Source organism: Oryzias latipes, chromosome 16, assembly GCF_053564925.1.
Source record: "Oryzias latipes strain Hd-rR chromosome 16, Olatipes_Hd-rR_3.1".
NCBI lineage: Eukaryota > Metazoa > Chordata > Actinopteri > Beloniformes > Adrianichthyidae > Oryzias > Oryzias latipes.
This window is the reverse complement of record NC_136252.1, coordinates 35,253,386-35,270,163: the sequence shown is the minus strand read 5'-3', so window position 1 is coordinate 35,270,163 and position 16,778 is coordinate 35,253,386. Positions and strand designations below refer to the sequence as shown.

At 47.1% G+C, this 16,778-nt stretch overlaps 2 protein-coding genes across 4 annotated transcripts; one reads left to right on the top strand and one right to left on the bottom strand.

Moving 5' to 3' along the window:
• Nucleotides 1–260: 260 nt before the first annotated feature.
• syt11b (synaptotagmin XIb) lies at nt 261–11,857 on the bottom strand. The gene is made up of 4 exons (XM_023964492.2): nt 11,004–11,857; nt 6,333–7,270; nt 5,888–6,008; nt 261–2,572 (listed from the first exon to the last, which is right to left on the bottom strand). Exons 1-4 carry the CDS (start codon nt 11,035–11,037, stop codon nt 2,262–2,264), a joined length of 1,404 nt encoding a protein of 467 aa, XP_023820260.1. The 5' UTR covers nt 11,038–11,857; the 3' UTR covers nt 261–2,261.
• Nucleotides 11,858–12,074: 217 nt separating this feature from the next.
• Nucleotides 12,075–14,776, top strand: LOC101164342 (coxsackievirus and adenovirus receptor homolog). Of its 3 annotated transcripts, XM_020710519.3 has the most exons (6): nt 12,075–12,150; nt 12,836–13,008; nt 13,102–13,210; nt 13,289–13,549; nt 13,813–13,897; nt 14,502–14,776. In XM_020710519.3, exons 1-6 carry the CDS (start codon nt 12,099–12,101, stop codon nt 14,587–14,589), a joined length of 768 nt encoding a protein of 255 aa, XP_020566178.2. In that variant the 5' UTR covers nt 12,075–12,098; the 3' UTR covers nt 14,590–14,776. The 3 variants fall into 3 exon arrangements, with proteins under 3 accessions (XP_020566178.2, XP_004078474.2, XP_078789796.1); XM_004078426.5 differs by having other exon boundaries at nt 12,836–13,210; XM_078933670.1 differs by lacking the exon at nt 14,502–14,776 and adding an exon at nt 14,076–14,199 and having other exon boundaries at nt 12,836–13,210.
• The last annotated feature ends 2,002 nt before the right edge of the window (nt 14,777–16,778 follow it).

The following is a 16,778-nucleotide window of genomic DNA, read 5'->3' as shown; positions in this document are numbered from 1 at the left end:
GCAGAACTGTTCTCTGGGGGACCCTCCTCATGGTGACGGCTGTGGTTGAGCGGGTGACTCTAATCCCCACCACTGGATGTTAGAAACCCGGCAAAGGCTTCGGTTCTGTTTACGTCTGAAAACGCCAAACAGGAAGTCCTGCAGGCCTGAGGGTCTCAGCATCACAAACGCCTCGTTCTTCTGTCCTCTTTTCCTGAAGTGTGACGATCAGAACCCTTCCACTGAATGCAGGCGGACAGGAAGACACAGAGGACGCTCTCTTAGTTTACAGATTTTTATTTGCACGTCCACTGATTGTTAACAAACCCAACACAAGGTTAGCATCCAGGTCTACAGCAGGGGGCGCTCACACACTAAAGCTCCGAGGACTTCAGACAGGAGGGAAACCGGCTCACGTCTTCACATCTGTACAAATCTACAGTCCATCAGGCGCTGCGTCCAAACACCAACCGGATCCAAGGGCCAGGATGGAGATCAGGTTGCATTTTTCTTTGAAATCTTTTTTTTGCTCCAGAAGCAGATTTAAGGTGGAATAATTTCAGTATAATGTCGACCTACAGTCGCAAGACATCCTTCGGGGGAAAAAACAGAAAGGAGGCAAAAACTGAACACAAACGGAGCCGCCTGCTGGCTGACTGAATCACAAGGTTGTGACAGAAGAAGGAAACAGGAAGCAGAGCTACTGGTGGGCCTGGACGTTGTGATGGAGCACGTCCTCATCATGGACGTCTGCAGGACTGACGGCAGAGGAAGGTTCTGCTGAGGTGAGGAGGGAGGAAACGTTCACAGAACCGCACAGAACTCTGATTCTGATGGCCGCCGCTCCACAGCGCCCTCTGCTGCTGTTTTCCCTCTGCACCATAGTCTGATCGGCTACAGGAAGATAAATCAGATCATTTCTGAAGACGTTTTGGCTGAGCTGGACGTTGATGCGATGAGGCGTTTTATTCTGAAAAGCAGCCTGAACCTGCAGGAAGTCTTCTATCTGGAGACATCTTGGCGTTTAAAGCTCAAACCCTGCAGCAAACCCCGCCTCCGCCTGACCTCTGACCTCCAACCACACATCTGAAAAACTCGTCTGGTTTCAGAAACAGCAGTTTGCTCTTTTTTAAATGTTTACGGTAATATTTTATCGGAGGCAGAAGCTCTGATATTGTAGCCCCGCCCTTAAATAAAAGCCAACCCCCCAAGCAGTTTTCAGTCATGTGACGTCTGCGCAGACGCAGAGGGAGAACAGCAGACGGCGCTGTAGCTACAGAGATGAAACGTTTCCGGCAGAACCACTGCAGCCCGTTGGAACTGGAATCAGTGAAGTTTCCGTCCCCCTGGGGGAGGAGACCCCCCCCTAACACAAGGGTAAGGAAGTGCAGACAGTTTGGATGTGTCTGATCAGACGGATCAACATCTGGGAGGGGTGGAGGAGCAAAACCTTTAGAGTAAAGGGGAGCGCTAACTGCTAATGCTAGTTATTAAGCAGGTGAGCTCCTTTCCCCATGTTGTTGTCATGGTTACCAACGGAGAAAGGACGGATGTAAATAAAACGTCCGACCCGACGACAGCTCTGAGGGAAAGGTTTTTCAGGAGCGGAGCTGCCGCCACGTTTCCGGTCCAAAGAAGTTTTGTTTGGTTAGCAGAACATTCAGCAGACAGACTGACGGGTTTTCATTTTTAGCGACTTCATCTCCATCATCTCCTCATCTTCATCCTTCTGTTGGTTCCCACCCTCGTCTCTTTTTCTGCACATTAGCAGCAGGTTCTGGTTCCCGATCAGAAGCGGGCTCAAACTCTTCATCGTGGGTTCAGACGGACTCTGGCTTAAGCGTTAAAGTTCCTCCCCTTCTGTCAGCAGGTGAAGAAAAGGACGGGGGCGTCTGAACCAGAACCAGAACCGGGGCAGAGCAGCTGTTCTACTGGGCCGGGTCAGCGTTTGGTTACAGAGGCTTCTTCTCGTCCGTCAGGCTTTTTTCTTTTCACACAGACATGCAATGACCTGCATGGCAACAGCAATGAGGGGGGGGGGGGGGGGGTCTTCATCTATTTTGTAACCACACTGGACCCCCCCCCCCAGCAGACACACACATGACATCAGTCTGAGGAACTTCAGATGTTTTTCAGAGCTGCAGGATGTGAGGCGGAAGAGAACAGCGATGGAGTTGAACTGTGGTCACAGCAGTGTGTGTGTGTGTGTGTGTGCATGTGTGCATGTGTGTGTGTGCATGTGCTGTACAGAGTCTGTTCCTGTCCCAGCCGCTCCTCCCGCCTCAGTACTCGCTCAGGTTGTGCCATTTGGAGATCTGCCGGCGGGGGTTTTCGCACACCTCCCTCCAGTGGGAGGCGCCGGAGGGGGAGGGGCTGTGCAGGCCGAGCAGCAGGCGGCCCAGGACCTCGTTCTTGGTGGTCCGGTCGAAGTCGACCACCAGGAACTCCACGGAGATCTCGGGCAGCAGCTCGGGCGGGATGTCGTAGATGAAGGACTCGTTGAAGACCGGGTTCAGGGTGCACTTCTTCACGTGGGTCTTCTTCTTGGCGATGCGTTTGCGGCCGTAGAAGACGTTGACCTTCACGTAGGGATCTGGCGGCAGAAGAAGAGGCGTCAGCTGAACACGTGTCTAGAGATGTGGATGTTTTTATGAACCATTACTGTTTTTTAAAGCCTATATTGGATTTGTTGAAGACAAATGTTTGCTTTTTAGCATCTTCAGCATTAATAAAGAATGTTTACTGTTAAATAAATACACATCATCCATCCATTACTGGCATTAAACATAATAATAAACTACAAGAAGCTGCTTTTCCAGGAGAAACTGCAGGGTTGATGCTGTATCGCTGAATGAAAATGAAACTTAAAGGATAATTATTGGTACAAAATAAAGAAAGAAATGATCAAAGTTCACCATAAATAAAGTGAAAACAGCACAACAACCAATAAGACATGTTTGTGAAAAATGCCAGTGTTACAGCTGGGGATTGTTAACCGTTTGGGTTTCTCTTATTTGTTAATTGATTTGTGGGTTTTTGATCAGAATTAATATTGGCTTGGAGTATTTGGTTAACAGTTTGTTTTCTTTGTAGACCTTAATTTGATTTGAAGTCAGTGACCTGTTGGGTTTGTGAGACCAAGAACATTTTTCAAAGAGCAGTTTATGTCTGAGCATGGAGTGTTACAACCCTCGGGCATACCTTGGCTGGAGACATCAGTTGGAGGTGGTGTAGGCGATGATGTAGGAGTGGAGGCTGCTGCAGCTGTTGCCAATGCTACTAACCCCGCTCGGGCGGAGGCAGGTACGGTGGTTCCTGCTGCCGTAGCCGGTTAAGGGGGGGGCCAGACCCAACTCTTGTGTTCCAGACTGGGGTTGCCACGGAGGAGCTCTACTGCCCATCCAGTGTGAGTAAACACCTCGCTCTTGATTGAGTCACTTTGAATTTGTATTGGCTGTTTTTAATGCACTCTGTGTTTTGAGTGCATTAAGGCCTGTGTGTCCTGACCAAAACCTTTGAAGTCAGTGCTTAAGCACATTGCCAACATTTCGTAGGACACAAACTGTTAACCAAACTTGTGTTGAATTTTGTTTGAAACACATTCGTTTTGTTTGTTTAATTTCAAGTCTGTCTTGTGTGACTAGTGAGACTAGTCTTGACGGGTGCGTGTCTTGCGGGGCGCGCACCCCGAGTTGACGGGTGCGTGTTCTGCGGGGCGCGCACCCCGAGTTGACGGGTGCGTGTTCTGCGGGGCGCGCATCCCGAGTTGACGGGTGCGTGTCCTGCGGGGCGCGCACCCCGAGTTGACGGGTGCGTGTCCTGCGGGGCGCGCACCCCGAGTTGACGGGTGCGTGTCCTGCGGGGCGCGCACCCCGAGTTGACGGGTGCGTGTCCTGCGGGGCGCGCACCCCGAGTTGACGGGTGCGTGTTCTGCGGGGCGCGCACCCCGAGTTTGACGGTCGCGTGCCCAGAGGGGTACGCGTCCCGAGTTTTTGTGATGTGTCTTGTGTGGTCAGTTAGTTTCTGTGGCGCATCTTGAGTTTGTCGTTAGCTTTGTGTGGTGTACTGAGTTTGGGGGGGGTTGTCTTCTGAGGCCATCTTGAGTTTGTGTGGTGTGCTGTGAGAGCCACGACTTTTTTTTATTTCTTTTTTTTTTTTTTTTTTTTTTTTTTTTTTTTTTTTTGTGTGCTCCACTTAGGGTAAAAACTTCTTTTTGAAGAAGTTTTATCTTGGGTAGGGGGGTGTTACAGCTGGGGCTGTATTTGATTTTGGTTTGTTTGTTTGTTCTGTGTTTTGTGTGTTATTTTTGTATCAGAGTGGGACTTCTGTGTTTTTTGTGGATCTTTGTATGTCTGTGATTATTTTCAGGTGTGCTGGCAAGGGTGTGGCCTCCATTTGGACAAGCTGGTGGAGGCAGCCTTTAAAAGCCACCACTTGGACGTCCAGCCGGTGAGAAGGGTGCCTTGCAGCAAAAGCCTCCACTGCAGCTTGGCCCTCTTCTCCATTTTGTTTTGTTCTCCATTTTGTTTATGTCTTCTCCACTTGTTTTAGTTTGTGTTGCACTTTGTAGTTTGTAGTTTTGTCTGTGCCCACTCTGTTTAGTCCTTTGGTTTATGATTTTGTTTAAGTGAAGCTGTAGGGGTGAACCGCCATTTTGTTTAGTACATGTTTTCTCCTGGTTTTGTTAGGTTAGGGAGGTTAGCGTTCTGTCTTTTATTTCCCTTTTCTTTTGTTGCAGGTAAGATTACATGTTGCAGTTAGTTGGGGTTTTGTTTGTTGTTTTGGCCTGGGTTCACCCTGAAGCCTTTTAGTTTCACTTTTAGTTATTGTTGGATTGTTTGTTTATATGTAAATAAATTTGGTTATTTTATGGAGACATTCGTTTGGTGTTTTGTGTTGCAGTCAACTTGGTAGCAAAACCTTTACTTTTTTATGTTATGCCCCCCCCAGCACCCCTAGACACACAAAGGGGGCGTAACAGCCAGAGTCGGGTATCGAACCAGCGAGCTTCTGCACCAAGGACTCCCCATTTATTTCAATGGAGGCAAAAATCCTGGAATATCTGGAAAAGTTCAAGGATTTGAAGGAGCAAAAGTCACAGCTGGGAAAAGCTGAAAGAGCTGAACATTTGAATAGTTGGATGGTTGACATAGATGAAACACTGTAGGAGGAGATAAGCGGCAAAAAAGGATGGAAGATACTAGAATAAAGAAAGAGAAACAGGAAAACGATGGTTTATAGCACTGTGTCAAACTTAAGGCCCACGGGCCAAATGTGGCCCTCCGTGTCATTTTATGTGGCCCACGAGAGCATAAAAGTTTTTAATTTATTAAAATAAAAAATAAAAATTGTTGTGTATTTATTCATATCTAGGGGAATTGGACTTAAAATATCTGATTGGTCAACTATACATTAGGACTTAAACACTGTCCATATAACCTAACCTGACAGAGTCAAATGTAAAAGGATTTATGCTAAAGTAACAAGCAAACATATGTTTCTATGCAGCTGTAATTGTCACTTTAAAAAGTTATAATAAATAAATAATGTGTTATTTAACAATAAGGAGTAGTTACATTTATTTTTCCTTACATTTAGTTACATGTATAAACTATATCTGGCCTTTGAGGACAGCCGCTATGCTGATGTGGCCCTCAGTGTAAATGAGTTTGACCCCCCCTGGTTTAATGCATTCCTTCCTTTGTTGCTTGATGCAGTTATTCCTCTGCTGTGACTGAGGCCTCATGAATTATCATCAGATGTCGCCCCCTACAGGCCGTCCTGCAAAAGTGAATCTACGATTTTGCACATAAGCAGAAATGTGATCCTGCTGTTAAGGTCGACGCATACGCGAGTTATCCTCCTCCTCCTCCAACCGGATCTCCTGCTTCTTCTCCCGTTTACTCACTGGCTGACAGGCCGGTCATGTCCATCTTGGGGAGGTGTCGGGCCTTCAGAACGACCACGCTGAGGCGGTGGGACACCGGCTGGTAGGACAGAGAGGCCAGCAGCTCTCCACGGCTGTCACACTGCAGACACACAGAGGAGACGGATCAGAACCTGCAGCTCCATCCAGAGTTTAAATGTGTGAAAGCTGAACGGATGAGCTGAGAGTTTGCTGACGGTCTAAAGTCTCAGGTCGCTCTGCAGGAAGTGACCTCATGACCTGATGTCAGCAGACTGGGGATGTTTACGGCCTCATTGTTCCAGAGTTAACACGATAAACACTAAATGGAGCGCCTGTCCCTCAGTCGAACAGGTTACCATGGTAACAGACACCCCGCGGCAGTGATTAGGGTTGGGATGATGATGTCATCACCAGCTGAGGCCTCACAAACACACGATCTGTTTACCTGCATGTTCCTCTTGGCGATCTGCTGGCTCAGGTGGACTCGGCCCGTGCTCAGGTCGAAGCCCTTCAGCGGCACCACGGCCTCCCCGATGACATCATCGCGGGCGAAGCGGTCGAAGCTGAGCACCAGGAAGTGCAGCGTGAGCTCGGGCAGCGAGCTGTAGGCCACGCCGTAGAAGGTGAAGGTCTCGTCGAACAGCGGGTCCAGAGTCTTCCTCAGCACGCGGGTCTTGACCCGGTGCTTCTTCTCGGGCAGGATGGTCATCTTCACGTACGGGTCGGAGCTGCCCGCCTGCTCGTCCATGGCGGGGAGCCCCCGGGCCCCGACGATGGTCACCACCAGGGCCTTCTTGGGGAAGTTGTAGTCGACGGCGAGGCTGATGGAGCCCAGGTTGGGCTCGGGTTCGGGCTCGGCGCCGGCGGGGGTGAAGGGGGACGCCGTCTTGCTGCTGGTCTGGCTGCTGCTGGCGGAGCTGCTGTCCAGGCAGCAGTAATCGGCGCGGACGGGTAACGCCCGCTCCATCCGACCCTGACCCTGGGGCGCCGCTGCCCCGGCGGGGGGCACCAGGTGGCTCATCTGCAGCTGCCCCGGGACGTCCAGGATGTTGTTCTCTGCGTCCACCAACACCATGCCCCTCCCCGCCGGGCCGGCGGCACCGCCTCTCTCTCCGTCAGCGTCAGAGCGGTCGGCGCGCCGGACGCCGCGGACGATCCTCTTGCTGCCGCTGAGGGATTCTGGGTAAATGCTGATCCCCTTCAGCATGTGGATGAACTTGTAGGGGGGGTCCTCGGCGTCGCAGTAGCGGTCGCCGTGCAGCTTGTAGCGGCCACTGATGCGGAGGTAACGGCGCTGGCAGAACGACCAGAGCAGAACCAGAACCACCATGACCAGAACCAGAACCCCGGCTCCCAGGAAGCCCGCCAGCACTGGAGACATGGCTGTGAGAGACAGGAAGGGGGGGGTCATCTCTGACACACAACTGAAACACAACACAAACGCACATCAGGTCTGCTCCAAAAACATGATGTTCGGTCCAAACCCGGAACCCGATTCAGCACCAAAGAATCCTGACTCAGCATTTCTGCTCACTATCTTTAGTCTGAACCAGGTTTGGGTTCAGAGAGCAGTTGGACCTCTCCTGTGTTCAGAGGGTCCAGAACCGAACGCCGTGCAGCTCAACCGTCAAACTGAGGGTTCTTCATCAAGACTGAACGATTCTCCGGTTCTTTAACCACGAAAGCGGATTTCCCTCAAAACCTTTGTGTGATTCTTCATCACAGTCACAATCCTCCTCATCATCACCAAAGTAAAAAGCTGCACTCAGCTGTTTTTAAATGAGGCGGAAATACAAAAGAATTCAGATTCAACTCTTGTTTTTAGTAACGGTTCCGTTTATTACATTTTATAGGAAATGTTTGATCCATTTTTTGCTTAAAACTCAAGAAAGATGCTGTAACCATGAACATTAATACAACATAAAATGAATATAATACATGAATATATCATATTAAGCAAAAGTATGATGATACAATGATTTACTGATTACTAACAAAATAAGAGAAATCCAAATATTCATGTGATGTTCATCTGATGATCTAGAACGTTTGAACCTCCAGTAAAAACAGCAGAAGAAGAAGAACCGACATCTTTAATGACATAAAGGTTTCTGTCTGAAGGAGAACTTCCTCCAACATGTGTTACGGCTGTGGCCGTATTTGGTTTTGGTGGTTCTGTTTGTTCTGTGTTGTGTATTTCTGTATCAGAGTGGGACCTCTGTGTTTTTGTGCATCTTTGTGTGTCTGTTTTTGTCTGATTATTTTCAGGTGCGGTGCATGAAGGTGTGGCCTCCAATTGGTCCAGAGGTGGAGGAGGCAGCCTTAAAAGCACCACTTCGACCTTCACACCATGAGAAGGGAGCCTTGCTGCAACAGTCTCCACTGCAGCTTGGCCCTCTTCTCCAGTTTGTTTTGTAATTCACCACCTGTTTAGTTTGTGTTGCACTTTAGTGTTGTGTTTTAGTATTTTGTACTCCTTTGTAGTTTTGTCTGTGCCCACTCTGTTTAGTTTTTTGGTCTATAGTTCTGTTAAGTGAAGCTGTAGGGGTGAACTGTCATTTTCTTTAGTACATGTTTTCTCCTGTTTTTGTTGGGTTAGGGAGGTTAGAGTTTTGTCTTTGCTTTGCCTTTTCTTTCATTTGCAGGTAAGATGACATGTTTCAGTTAGGGGGGGGGGGGGGGGGGGGTTGTCATTTATTTTGGCCTGGGTTCACCCTGAAGCCTTTTTGCTTCACTTTTAGAACTAAAGGTGACATGTTTGGAGAATTCAGAACCGTCCTAGAAACGGGTCCTGGTCTGATAAAACACAGAGTCAGACTCCAGGTTCTTGCTGAGGCTGGATTCTGATCCAAACCCAGATTATCAGGAGCAGAACCGGAATGAACCTCTAATGAAAAATGTGGATTTTACCGAATCCCACCTGAGGACAGCTCAACTGGCAGTCACTGAAAGGTTCTGATCAAACCAGACCAACTGTGAGCAGAACCGGGAGAACGGTTCCAAAACGAGAACCGCCTCAGAGTAGATGAAGTAAACGTGACATGTTCCTCTGGGACATCAGGGGGGTTGTCTGAAAACCCAGAGTAGGTGAAGCTGCTGAGAGGCAGAGGAGGTGCAGTGGGACAGGAAGGAGGAGGAGCAGTGGGACAGGAAGGAGGAGGTGCAGTGGGACAGGAAGGAGGAGCTGCAGTGGGACAGGAAGGAGGAGCTGCAGTGGGACAGGAAGGAGGAGGTGCTGTGGGACAGGAAGGAGGAGGAGCTGTGGGACAGAAAGGAGGTGCAGTGGGACAGGAAGGAGGAGCTGCAGTGGGACAGGAAGGAGGAGGAGCAGTGGGACAGGAAGGAGGAGGAGCAGTGGGACAGAAAGGAGGAGGTGCAGTGGGACAGGAAGGAGGAGGTGCAGTGGGACAGGAAGGAGGAGGAGCAGTGGGACAGGAAGGAGGTGCAGTGGGACAGGAAGGAGGAGCTGCAGTGGGACAGGAAGGAGGAGCTGCAGTGGGACAGGAAGGAGGAGCTGCAGAAGCTTGAGGAGCTCTTTGTTTGCAGGGAACAGAAGAGGCTTGTTGGAAACCCGACTGCAGCGATAAACACAGGCCTCATTCAGGGGGGGAGTTGCTGAAGCACAGCAGCCTCACACCTACGACCCACAACAGTGTAGACCTGAACCTGCACACTATCAACCTCCTCAGTAACATATCAGCAACTGAAACAAACGAGACTTTGAGGCGTCTGAGACAAAGCAGCCGTCATGGTGGGGGGGTCTTTTTCACATTAAAGCCCCCCTCTGATCGTCCCCAGTGTTTTTTTTTAACTAGGATTATTCTGGTTTTGACTAAATCTAAAATCCTGTGTCGTTTTCTAGGACATAGTTTCTGCAGAGCAGCACCAGTTTATTAGAAGTTGACCTCTTTGTGGGCGGGACTGTTGGCGCAGAGCAACCCCCCCCCCCCTTTCTGTTGCTGAGAGCTGTCTGTTTACACATTCTCCACATAGCATTAGCGGTGTAGCAACATGGCATCTATCTGGACTCTGGGCAGCGGCTGAGGCTCTGGACTGCAGGAACCTCCCTGTTGCTGTTTTCACTGGCGCTCCCAACACATGATGTCATCTTCTGGGGAGAGCTGGAAGCGGCTCACGCGGCTGCCTAGCAACCCTCATACAGGCGCACTCAGGCTCAGCTGAGACCCGTTTGACAGGCCAGAGACCCGGGAAACCGCCGGACAAAAGCTGCTGTCACAGGGCCGGTCACATGACCTCAGTCAGAAACAATGCAACTCTTTTCTTTTCTTAAAATGTCCTTTAGAGAGAATTTATTTTGGCTGAAACATCTACATCTAGGATCCAGTCATTATCCGATCCACTCTATAAATCACTCTTTCTCTGTTTGAGTTGGACTTCGGGGCGTTCAGTGTCCACTGATGGGTCTGAAACTACACTGTCCTGGTTCCCAATGATCCACAGCTTCTCACGGGACAGAACCGGGCCTGGTTCCGCCGAACCCCCGCGTCTATTCAGGCGTACTCCCGGTAAAACGGGCGAGAACTGTGAGAACAATGAGACAGCAGCGACAATCCTGCGCATGCGTGGGCTTTTCAGGCGAACAGTACAGACATGACGTCACCCCTCACCCACCCTTACTGGCACGCGCACGCACACAAGTAACGGACTGCGCGCGCACGAGCGTGATTAAGGTACTGACAGTTTTTACTGCGATTTAAAAAAAAAACAATTAAGAGATAAAAAGTAAAAAAATTAAATAAATAAACGATTTTTTTCTTTACAAAAATACATATAGATTAAAATAAAAGTCAAATAAAAAACAAACTTGTTTGCATAAGTGAAGTTTTGAATAATAATCGTTTTAATATAAATATGAAATTTAAATCCGAGTAAAAATTGTCTTGAAATTCTGTGATACAATCAATGACAGCGAAAAAAGGCACCGTCGGGCCCACCGGGCTGTAACGGGTCGGTGCTGTCGGTACAGCAGGGCCGGTTCAGAGAGCAACTCGGTATTTTACCGGCGGAACCTTCCAGAAAACAGAAAAACCTCAAGCAAGGCGACATTTTAACCGAAAAACCGTAAAGAAGCACCGATGGAGCTGAAAAAACTCACCGTAGGCGGGTCCCAGCTCCACCATGTCCGCCATTTTGTGGTTCGGTGCGGTTCTGCGGTCTGGACGGTGAGAATAAGAGGAAGAGGAAGAGACAGCAACTGGATTCCGTCCGCCTTCACTTCACATCCATGGAGGAGCGACGACTGCGGAGGATTCACCGAGGAAGGAGTCGCTGCTACCGGGAGACGGCCTTCATGCGTCTGCGCGGAGCAGAGGGGCGCGCGGGAGTCGCTGACCAGAGCACTGCTTCAGTGATGCTCGCGCGAGGATGCAGGGAGGCTGCGCGGAGCAGCGCGCGATGAGACTGGGCAAAGATCGTCTATGAGAGCTGATGAGTCACTGCGCGGCTAGTTTGGCGTTTTTTTGCGTAACAACTAAAATTACAATATAAAACTGACTGTAAAATCAATGCTAGCAGAAAGTAATACAATTGTTTAAAACAGAAAGGCAACTTTCGTAATTAGCATCAAACACGTTTAAAACCAAACTTTGGTTTTTCAGAATAATTACCAGAGTGAGAGCTCTTCCTACCGTTCTTGACTTTGAAGTGGTCCTCGCGGGAGCGAAAACCTGCGCAGCTCTGATGCGTCACAACAGTGTTAGATAATAAACAGGAAATGTACTTATATGTGCACGAACTACTTTAGATGTGAGCGAAAGAAAATAAAAATAAAAACCATTCAAATCAACAATGTGTTGATTTGTCTCTGAGAACGGATGTTTGTCAAAAGAGCTGCAAGAAGAAAAATGTCTTTGCTAAGATTCTTTTCAGAAAATGATAAACATAAAGGGCTTTAAGAAATTAGTACAAGGAAGTCATGGAATTATTTTTGAGGAACTTTGTTGGCGTGCAACTTCTTCGATGTTTGCATTCTTTTAAAGACTGAAAGCTTCTGGTGAAAAATATACATTCAAAGTCAGTCAGAAATGAAAATGTTAAGCATTGAGAGTTATGACTCCAAAACTGAAATTACGAAAGAAAACTTCCTGTATAGAAAGACAGACGGAAGTTTGAGTTTGGTATTTTTAAAGCCTGCCTCACAGATTTCTTCATCTTTGCTCAGAGGTTCAGCTCTGAGGAGGAGCAGGGAAGAATGCAGGTCCAGCAGCTGGTGATTGTCTGGAGCTTCAAGGTTCTCCTGGCAGGTAGGACCAACATCTGTTCAGAAACCGCTGCTGTTGTTATCAGAGACACAAAACGGAGAATCTCTTTCTAGAAATCTTCCTGTTCAGAGTTGAGCAGGGACATTCACTGAGGGAAGTATAACAGATCTGGACGCGAAAGTGGTAAAACTAATAATAATCTGATTATCTGAACCAAAAGGTTCAGAATTTCTTTGTTTTTGAAAACTAGAAATAAAGCTTCACAAAATGCTCCACATCTTTCATCTTCAAGCTATAAACAGACAACTTTGGTGTTTTTGGATTTACTTCTTTTAGAGTTCTAAATATACGACTTTATTCTGGTAATTTAACAGTTATGACTTTTTTCTGGTAAATTTAAGACTTAAATAAATGTTGTTGTGTGTGAGCTGCCCCTGAAACTCAGACGTATGAGTGAATGCAGAAGCAGACTCCAACCTGTAAAATACTAGAATGATGGCATCATTTGTTATCCACTGAGTGGATCAATAAAACAAAACAAACTTTACTTTGACCCATCAGCCAAACCTTTTTGGCCTGTTGTTGAGGTGGGCGGAGTTAACTCCAGTCAATGTGTCGCTCCAACTTCAGGCTTGATCTTTACCCTCAAGAGTCATAAATGTGATGTCAGAAAGGATCAGATTAATGTTTTAGTCTGTTTGAACTCTTTATCATTCTCTCTCTGCAGGAGCAGAAACACCAACAATCACATATACATTCACTAAAACCTGTGCAGCTGAAGGGTCCACTGTCCTCCTGCCCTGCAGCTTCACTCCATCAACAGAAGTCATCGGAGCAGAAGGAAAAGATCCACGGAAGATCGTCAGAGTCCTCTGGTGCAGAAAACATCCCATCTGTCATGTAACCGCTCCTTCAGTGTTTGACAGTGAAGCCCCAGACACAGATTCTCGTTTTCAGTACCTGGGAGACAAGAAGGGAAACTGTACTTTACAGATCACAAACATTCAGCTGGAAGATGCAGAAACGTATCGCTTCAGGATGGAAGCTGAAGATCCTGCTGGACATTTCACCAACAGAACAGGAGTGACAGTCAGAGTAGAAGGTAGGAGCGGCACGTCCAAAGTGTGTCACAAATCCTCTTCAGTCCTCCAGAAAAACTAATTCAAACTGTCATTTTCAGAAAATCCTCTCATGAGCGTAACAGGAAGTAACGGCTCAGAGGTCAGAGGTCAGACAGTTTCCCTTCAGTGCACCACTTCATCCTGCACCTTTCATGGTGTCAGCATCACCTGGTTGAAAGATGATCACGCCCTCCCAGAGACTGGCCCCACCCTTCATCTGGGCCCCCTGACTGCAAAGGATTCTGGGAACTACAGCTGTGCTCTGGGGACCAAAAGGCGGTCGGGTCTGTTCAGGCTGCAGGTGGAGGCTGACTCTGCAGGTGGGGGTGTCAAAGCTATTAATATTTTAGGATTTTTCCTGTTGGAGGAAACCAAAGACAGATCCAGTAAAGTTTGTTTCATCGCTTTCAGCTCTGTCAAAGTAAATTATCTGCATCAGAGTCTGCATCTGTCAACGTTTACTCGTTATCGTCACATTGATTAGTGACTCAGGACACCAATAAATGTTCAGTGACAGAAGTTTCCATCCACGTTGTTTCCTTTTTCTGAACCATCAACGTTCTGAAAAGCAGATGTTCCACAGGAGGAACGTCTCTGATCCTCAGTGTGGTGCTGAAGATCCTGCTGGTGGTCATCGCTCATCTCACTGTGCTCCTCTTCATCAAAAGGTACCTGAACATCTGTAGAGTTGAATCCGTTAAAATACATTTAGTTTGAGCTTCATCAATATCATTTTCTCTCACTGGAGTCCAGCAGAAAACAATTTAGACTTTTGTGAGACAGATTTTCAGGTCAAATGGAAACCTCTGAGGTCTTTAATGAGGAAATCTTCACCTCTTGTTCTAGTCTCTGAACAGAGATCTGCTGTTTCCTGAAACATGTCAGAACGGGACGATCCGTGTTCTGCAGTGAAGGAAACGGATCCAAACAGGACTTTGGCTTTCAGAGACGATGGAGCTGGAGGCAGATGCCTTTTCACTAAATGAATAGAGTTAATGGATTTATTCTCATTTTCATTTGTTTAATTTGCGTTTATGTTCCTTTGGGGCAGCTTCTTAAAAACTCATTCAAACTTTTTTAATTTAAAGCCACCAGAATCTGATCACATGAATGTGTCACCTGTGAAAATAGGAAGAAGAAATTCAATAAAAAAGCCACAGTTTGATTTTAGAACAGCTGTTTTCAAAGAGAGAAATCCTAGTTTAGTCAGAAACTCTTGGGAATGTGATCTTTTTGGTGGATGACTGTTTTCTGAAGCAGATTTTGCTGCAGGAGGCGAGCTGCAGCTCCAGGACCTCCTCTGGGACCTTCAGCAAACGAAGGAATCTCCTCACATCAGAGGAGGCGTTTAAGGAGGTGAAGCTCAAGTCCACATCCGTCTTTGAGCTCCTGGAGCAGAAAGGTCACCTTTATGCAGGAGTGTCTGATGATAAACCTTCAAGAAATGTTTAAAAACTGCAGCTTCCAAAGATATTTTGTTTTTTTTTTCAACAGTTGCTCAAAAAGAAAAATGTTCAGCATTAAAATAAAAATGTTTTTGGCTTTGGGTTTGTCTCCAGTCTCTCTGTCAAATGTTTTTATTTTTTTTAAAACAAAGTGATTAATTTGTTGTTTCTGAACAAAGAACAGAAATGTGTCAGTAAAAAAGTGAAAAAATCAATAAAGAGAATCAGATTTATTCTGCTTTAGTCTGGTTTCTTTCACAGCAGGAAGGATTTATTTAAGGACATTTTTGATAAAAACCTGCACAGACTGCACACTGTTGTACGGTTGTCACGATCCCCTCAGACATTCTGGGTCACCACACAGACTGAGCAGCTCTTTCTCTGCATTTAACCAGGCTTTGATGTCCATCATGTATTCTCCTGAGTATAATCTCCTTCATTTCTGTGGGAACAACAAGGCGCCTGCCTCTGATGACCAACCCTTCAATCTCTGACAGTTCTCCTCTGACATGATAGAATTCCCTGAAAGACTCTGGTACCATGTCTACAACCCACCCATTTCTGATGAAACCCCTGACTGCCTGTAGCTGACCGTCATTTTCTGTGTGTTGTCTTAACTCTGTCATCCTGTATGTTGTGGCTGGGACCTGACTCATGACCACCTCAGTACGTGTTGCCACATCCTCATGACCGGCCTCATCGCTGTGACGCTGTTCTGGGCTCCTAGAGAGGGCGTCCGCTACCGCTAAGGTTTTGCCTGGGGCATGCTCTACTATGGCATTAAAACGCATGAATCTCATCAGTAACCTCTGGTACCTAACCCGTACTGAGTCCAGGTCTTTGTTGTACTAGTGTTTTATGATCTGTAACCTACCTAAAATAGCCCAGTCCGTACAAGTATTGTCAAAGTGTTCCCATAGACTGGCTAAACACTCCTTTTCAATCTGTGCGTGTCTTCTTTCTGCATTGCTGAGACGTCTGGAACAGTGAGCTACAGGTTTCCAGTGGTCCCCGTGTGCTAAAGGACGCCCCCTAGCCCATAGCTGCCAGCATCTGCTGACACAAGGGTAGGTTTGCTGGCATCGTAGGTGAGTATTGGAGAGGAAGTCAGCGCCGTCTTTACTTTCAGGAAGTCCTCACACTGTGCAGGTACCCACGTCCACTCCACATGTCATTTCAGTAGCTCACATGGGTGAGCCACAGTTGCAAGATTGCACCCTGGGCGAAAGCCCACATTGCCCATTGGAAAACCGCCACTGGTTCAATCACATTTTGTGGCCATGGAAAGTTCTCTATAGCGGTCACTTGGTGTGACTGCTCTGACGCCAACCTCCACATCAATACCTTCATGCTCCACCTACCAGCGCCCTCTTCTGGTCATTTCTAGCATTACATGACGAGTCAGGATGCGATAGATTGAAATCCCTCTGAGGAGTTTACATGTGTAGAAAGGTTCTTAAGAGGATTTCTTTTAAATTCAAGATGGTGGCCTCTCCCCAAGTTCAAAGGTCAATGAAGCTGACGTGTGTGTGAAATGACTTTATTCTCAGTGTGTGCAACCAGATGAATACCATTAAATGGAAGATTGGTCCAATATGAACTAAAGGTGTACTTATTTGTTTTAACAACGTTTTGATTCATCGTCATAACTCGTGGTTGTCGCTCAGATTCACAGTGGATTTTGGTTTCCACACACTGGACTGGAACGATGGACTGATCAGTTTTTGCTGCATCACATGTGTGTCGTCTGCTGTTGTTGTTTTCATGATATAGTAAAATAAACCCACTGCGTCTGGATCCAAATGGTTATTTTCCAATATTGACTATTGATTTATCTCCTTTTTCAAATGATTTTGTGCTGATTTAGGTCGATTCGATTAACAACTTGCCTCAGACAGATCCATCCGGTTGATCGTAGGAATAGAAATCGATTCATTGATTAATCGTTACAGCCTTAACATAAACATCACGTTCTGGGTGAAATTAGTTCAAGGAAGTCCTAAAGTCGTGTTTTGAGGAACCCATAGGTGTCATATTTTTAAGAGCTCCTCTGTATATCGTTTTTGCACAGATGTCTGCAGAGATTTCAGTCGCTTCCATCGTT

Bases quoted from the DNA above. Each gene is read 5' to 3' on its own strand.
- LOC101164342 (XM_004078426.5), top strand. From the start codon at position 12,099: ATGCAGGTCCAGCAGCTGGTGATTGTCTGGAGCTTCAAGGTTCTCCTG. The intron at 12,151-12,835 runs GTAGGACCAACA...CTCTCTCTGCAG, and splicing joins CTTCAAGGTTCTCCTGGCAG to GAGCAGAAACACCAACAATC. The intron at 13,550-13,812 runs GTGGGGGTGTCA...GATGTTCCACAG, and splicing joins GGTGGAGGCTGACTCTGCAG to GAGGAACGTCTCTGATCCTC.
- syt11b (XM_023964492.2), bottom strand. From the start codon at position 11,037: ATGGCGGACATGGTGGAGCTGGGACCCGCCTACG. The intron at 7,271-11,003 runs GTGAGTTTTTTC...TGTCTCTCACAG, and splicing joins GGAGCTGGGACCCGCCTACG to CCATGTCTCCAGTGCTGGCG. The intron at 6,009-6,332 runs GTAAACAGATCG...GTGTGTCTGCAG, and splicing joins TCGCCAAGAGGAACATGCAG to TGTGACAGCCGTGGAGAGCT.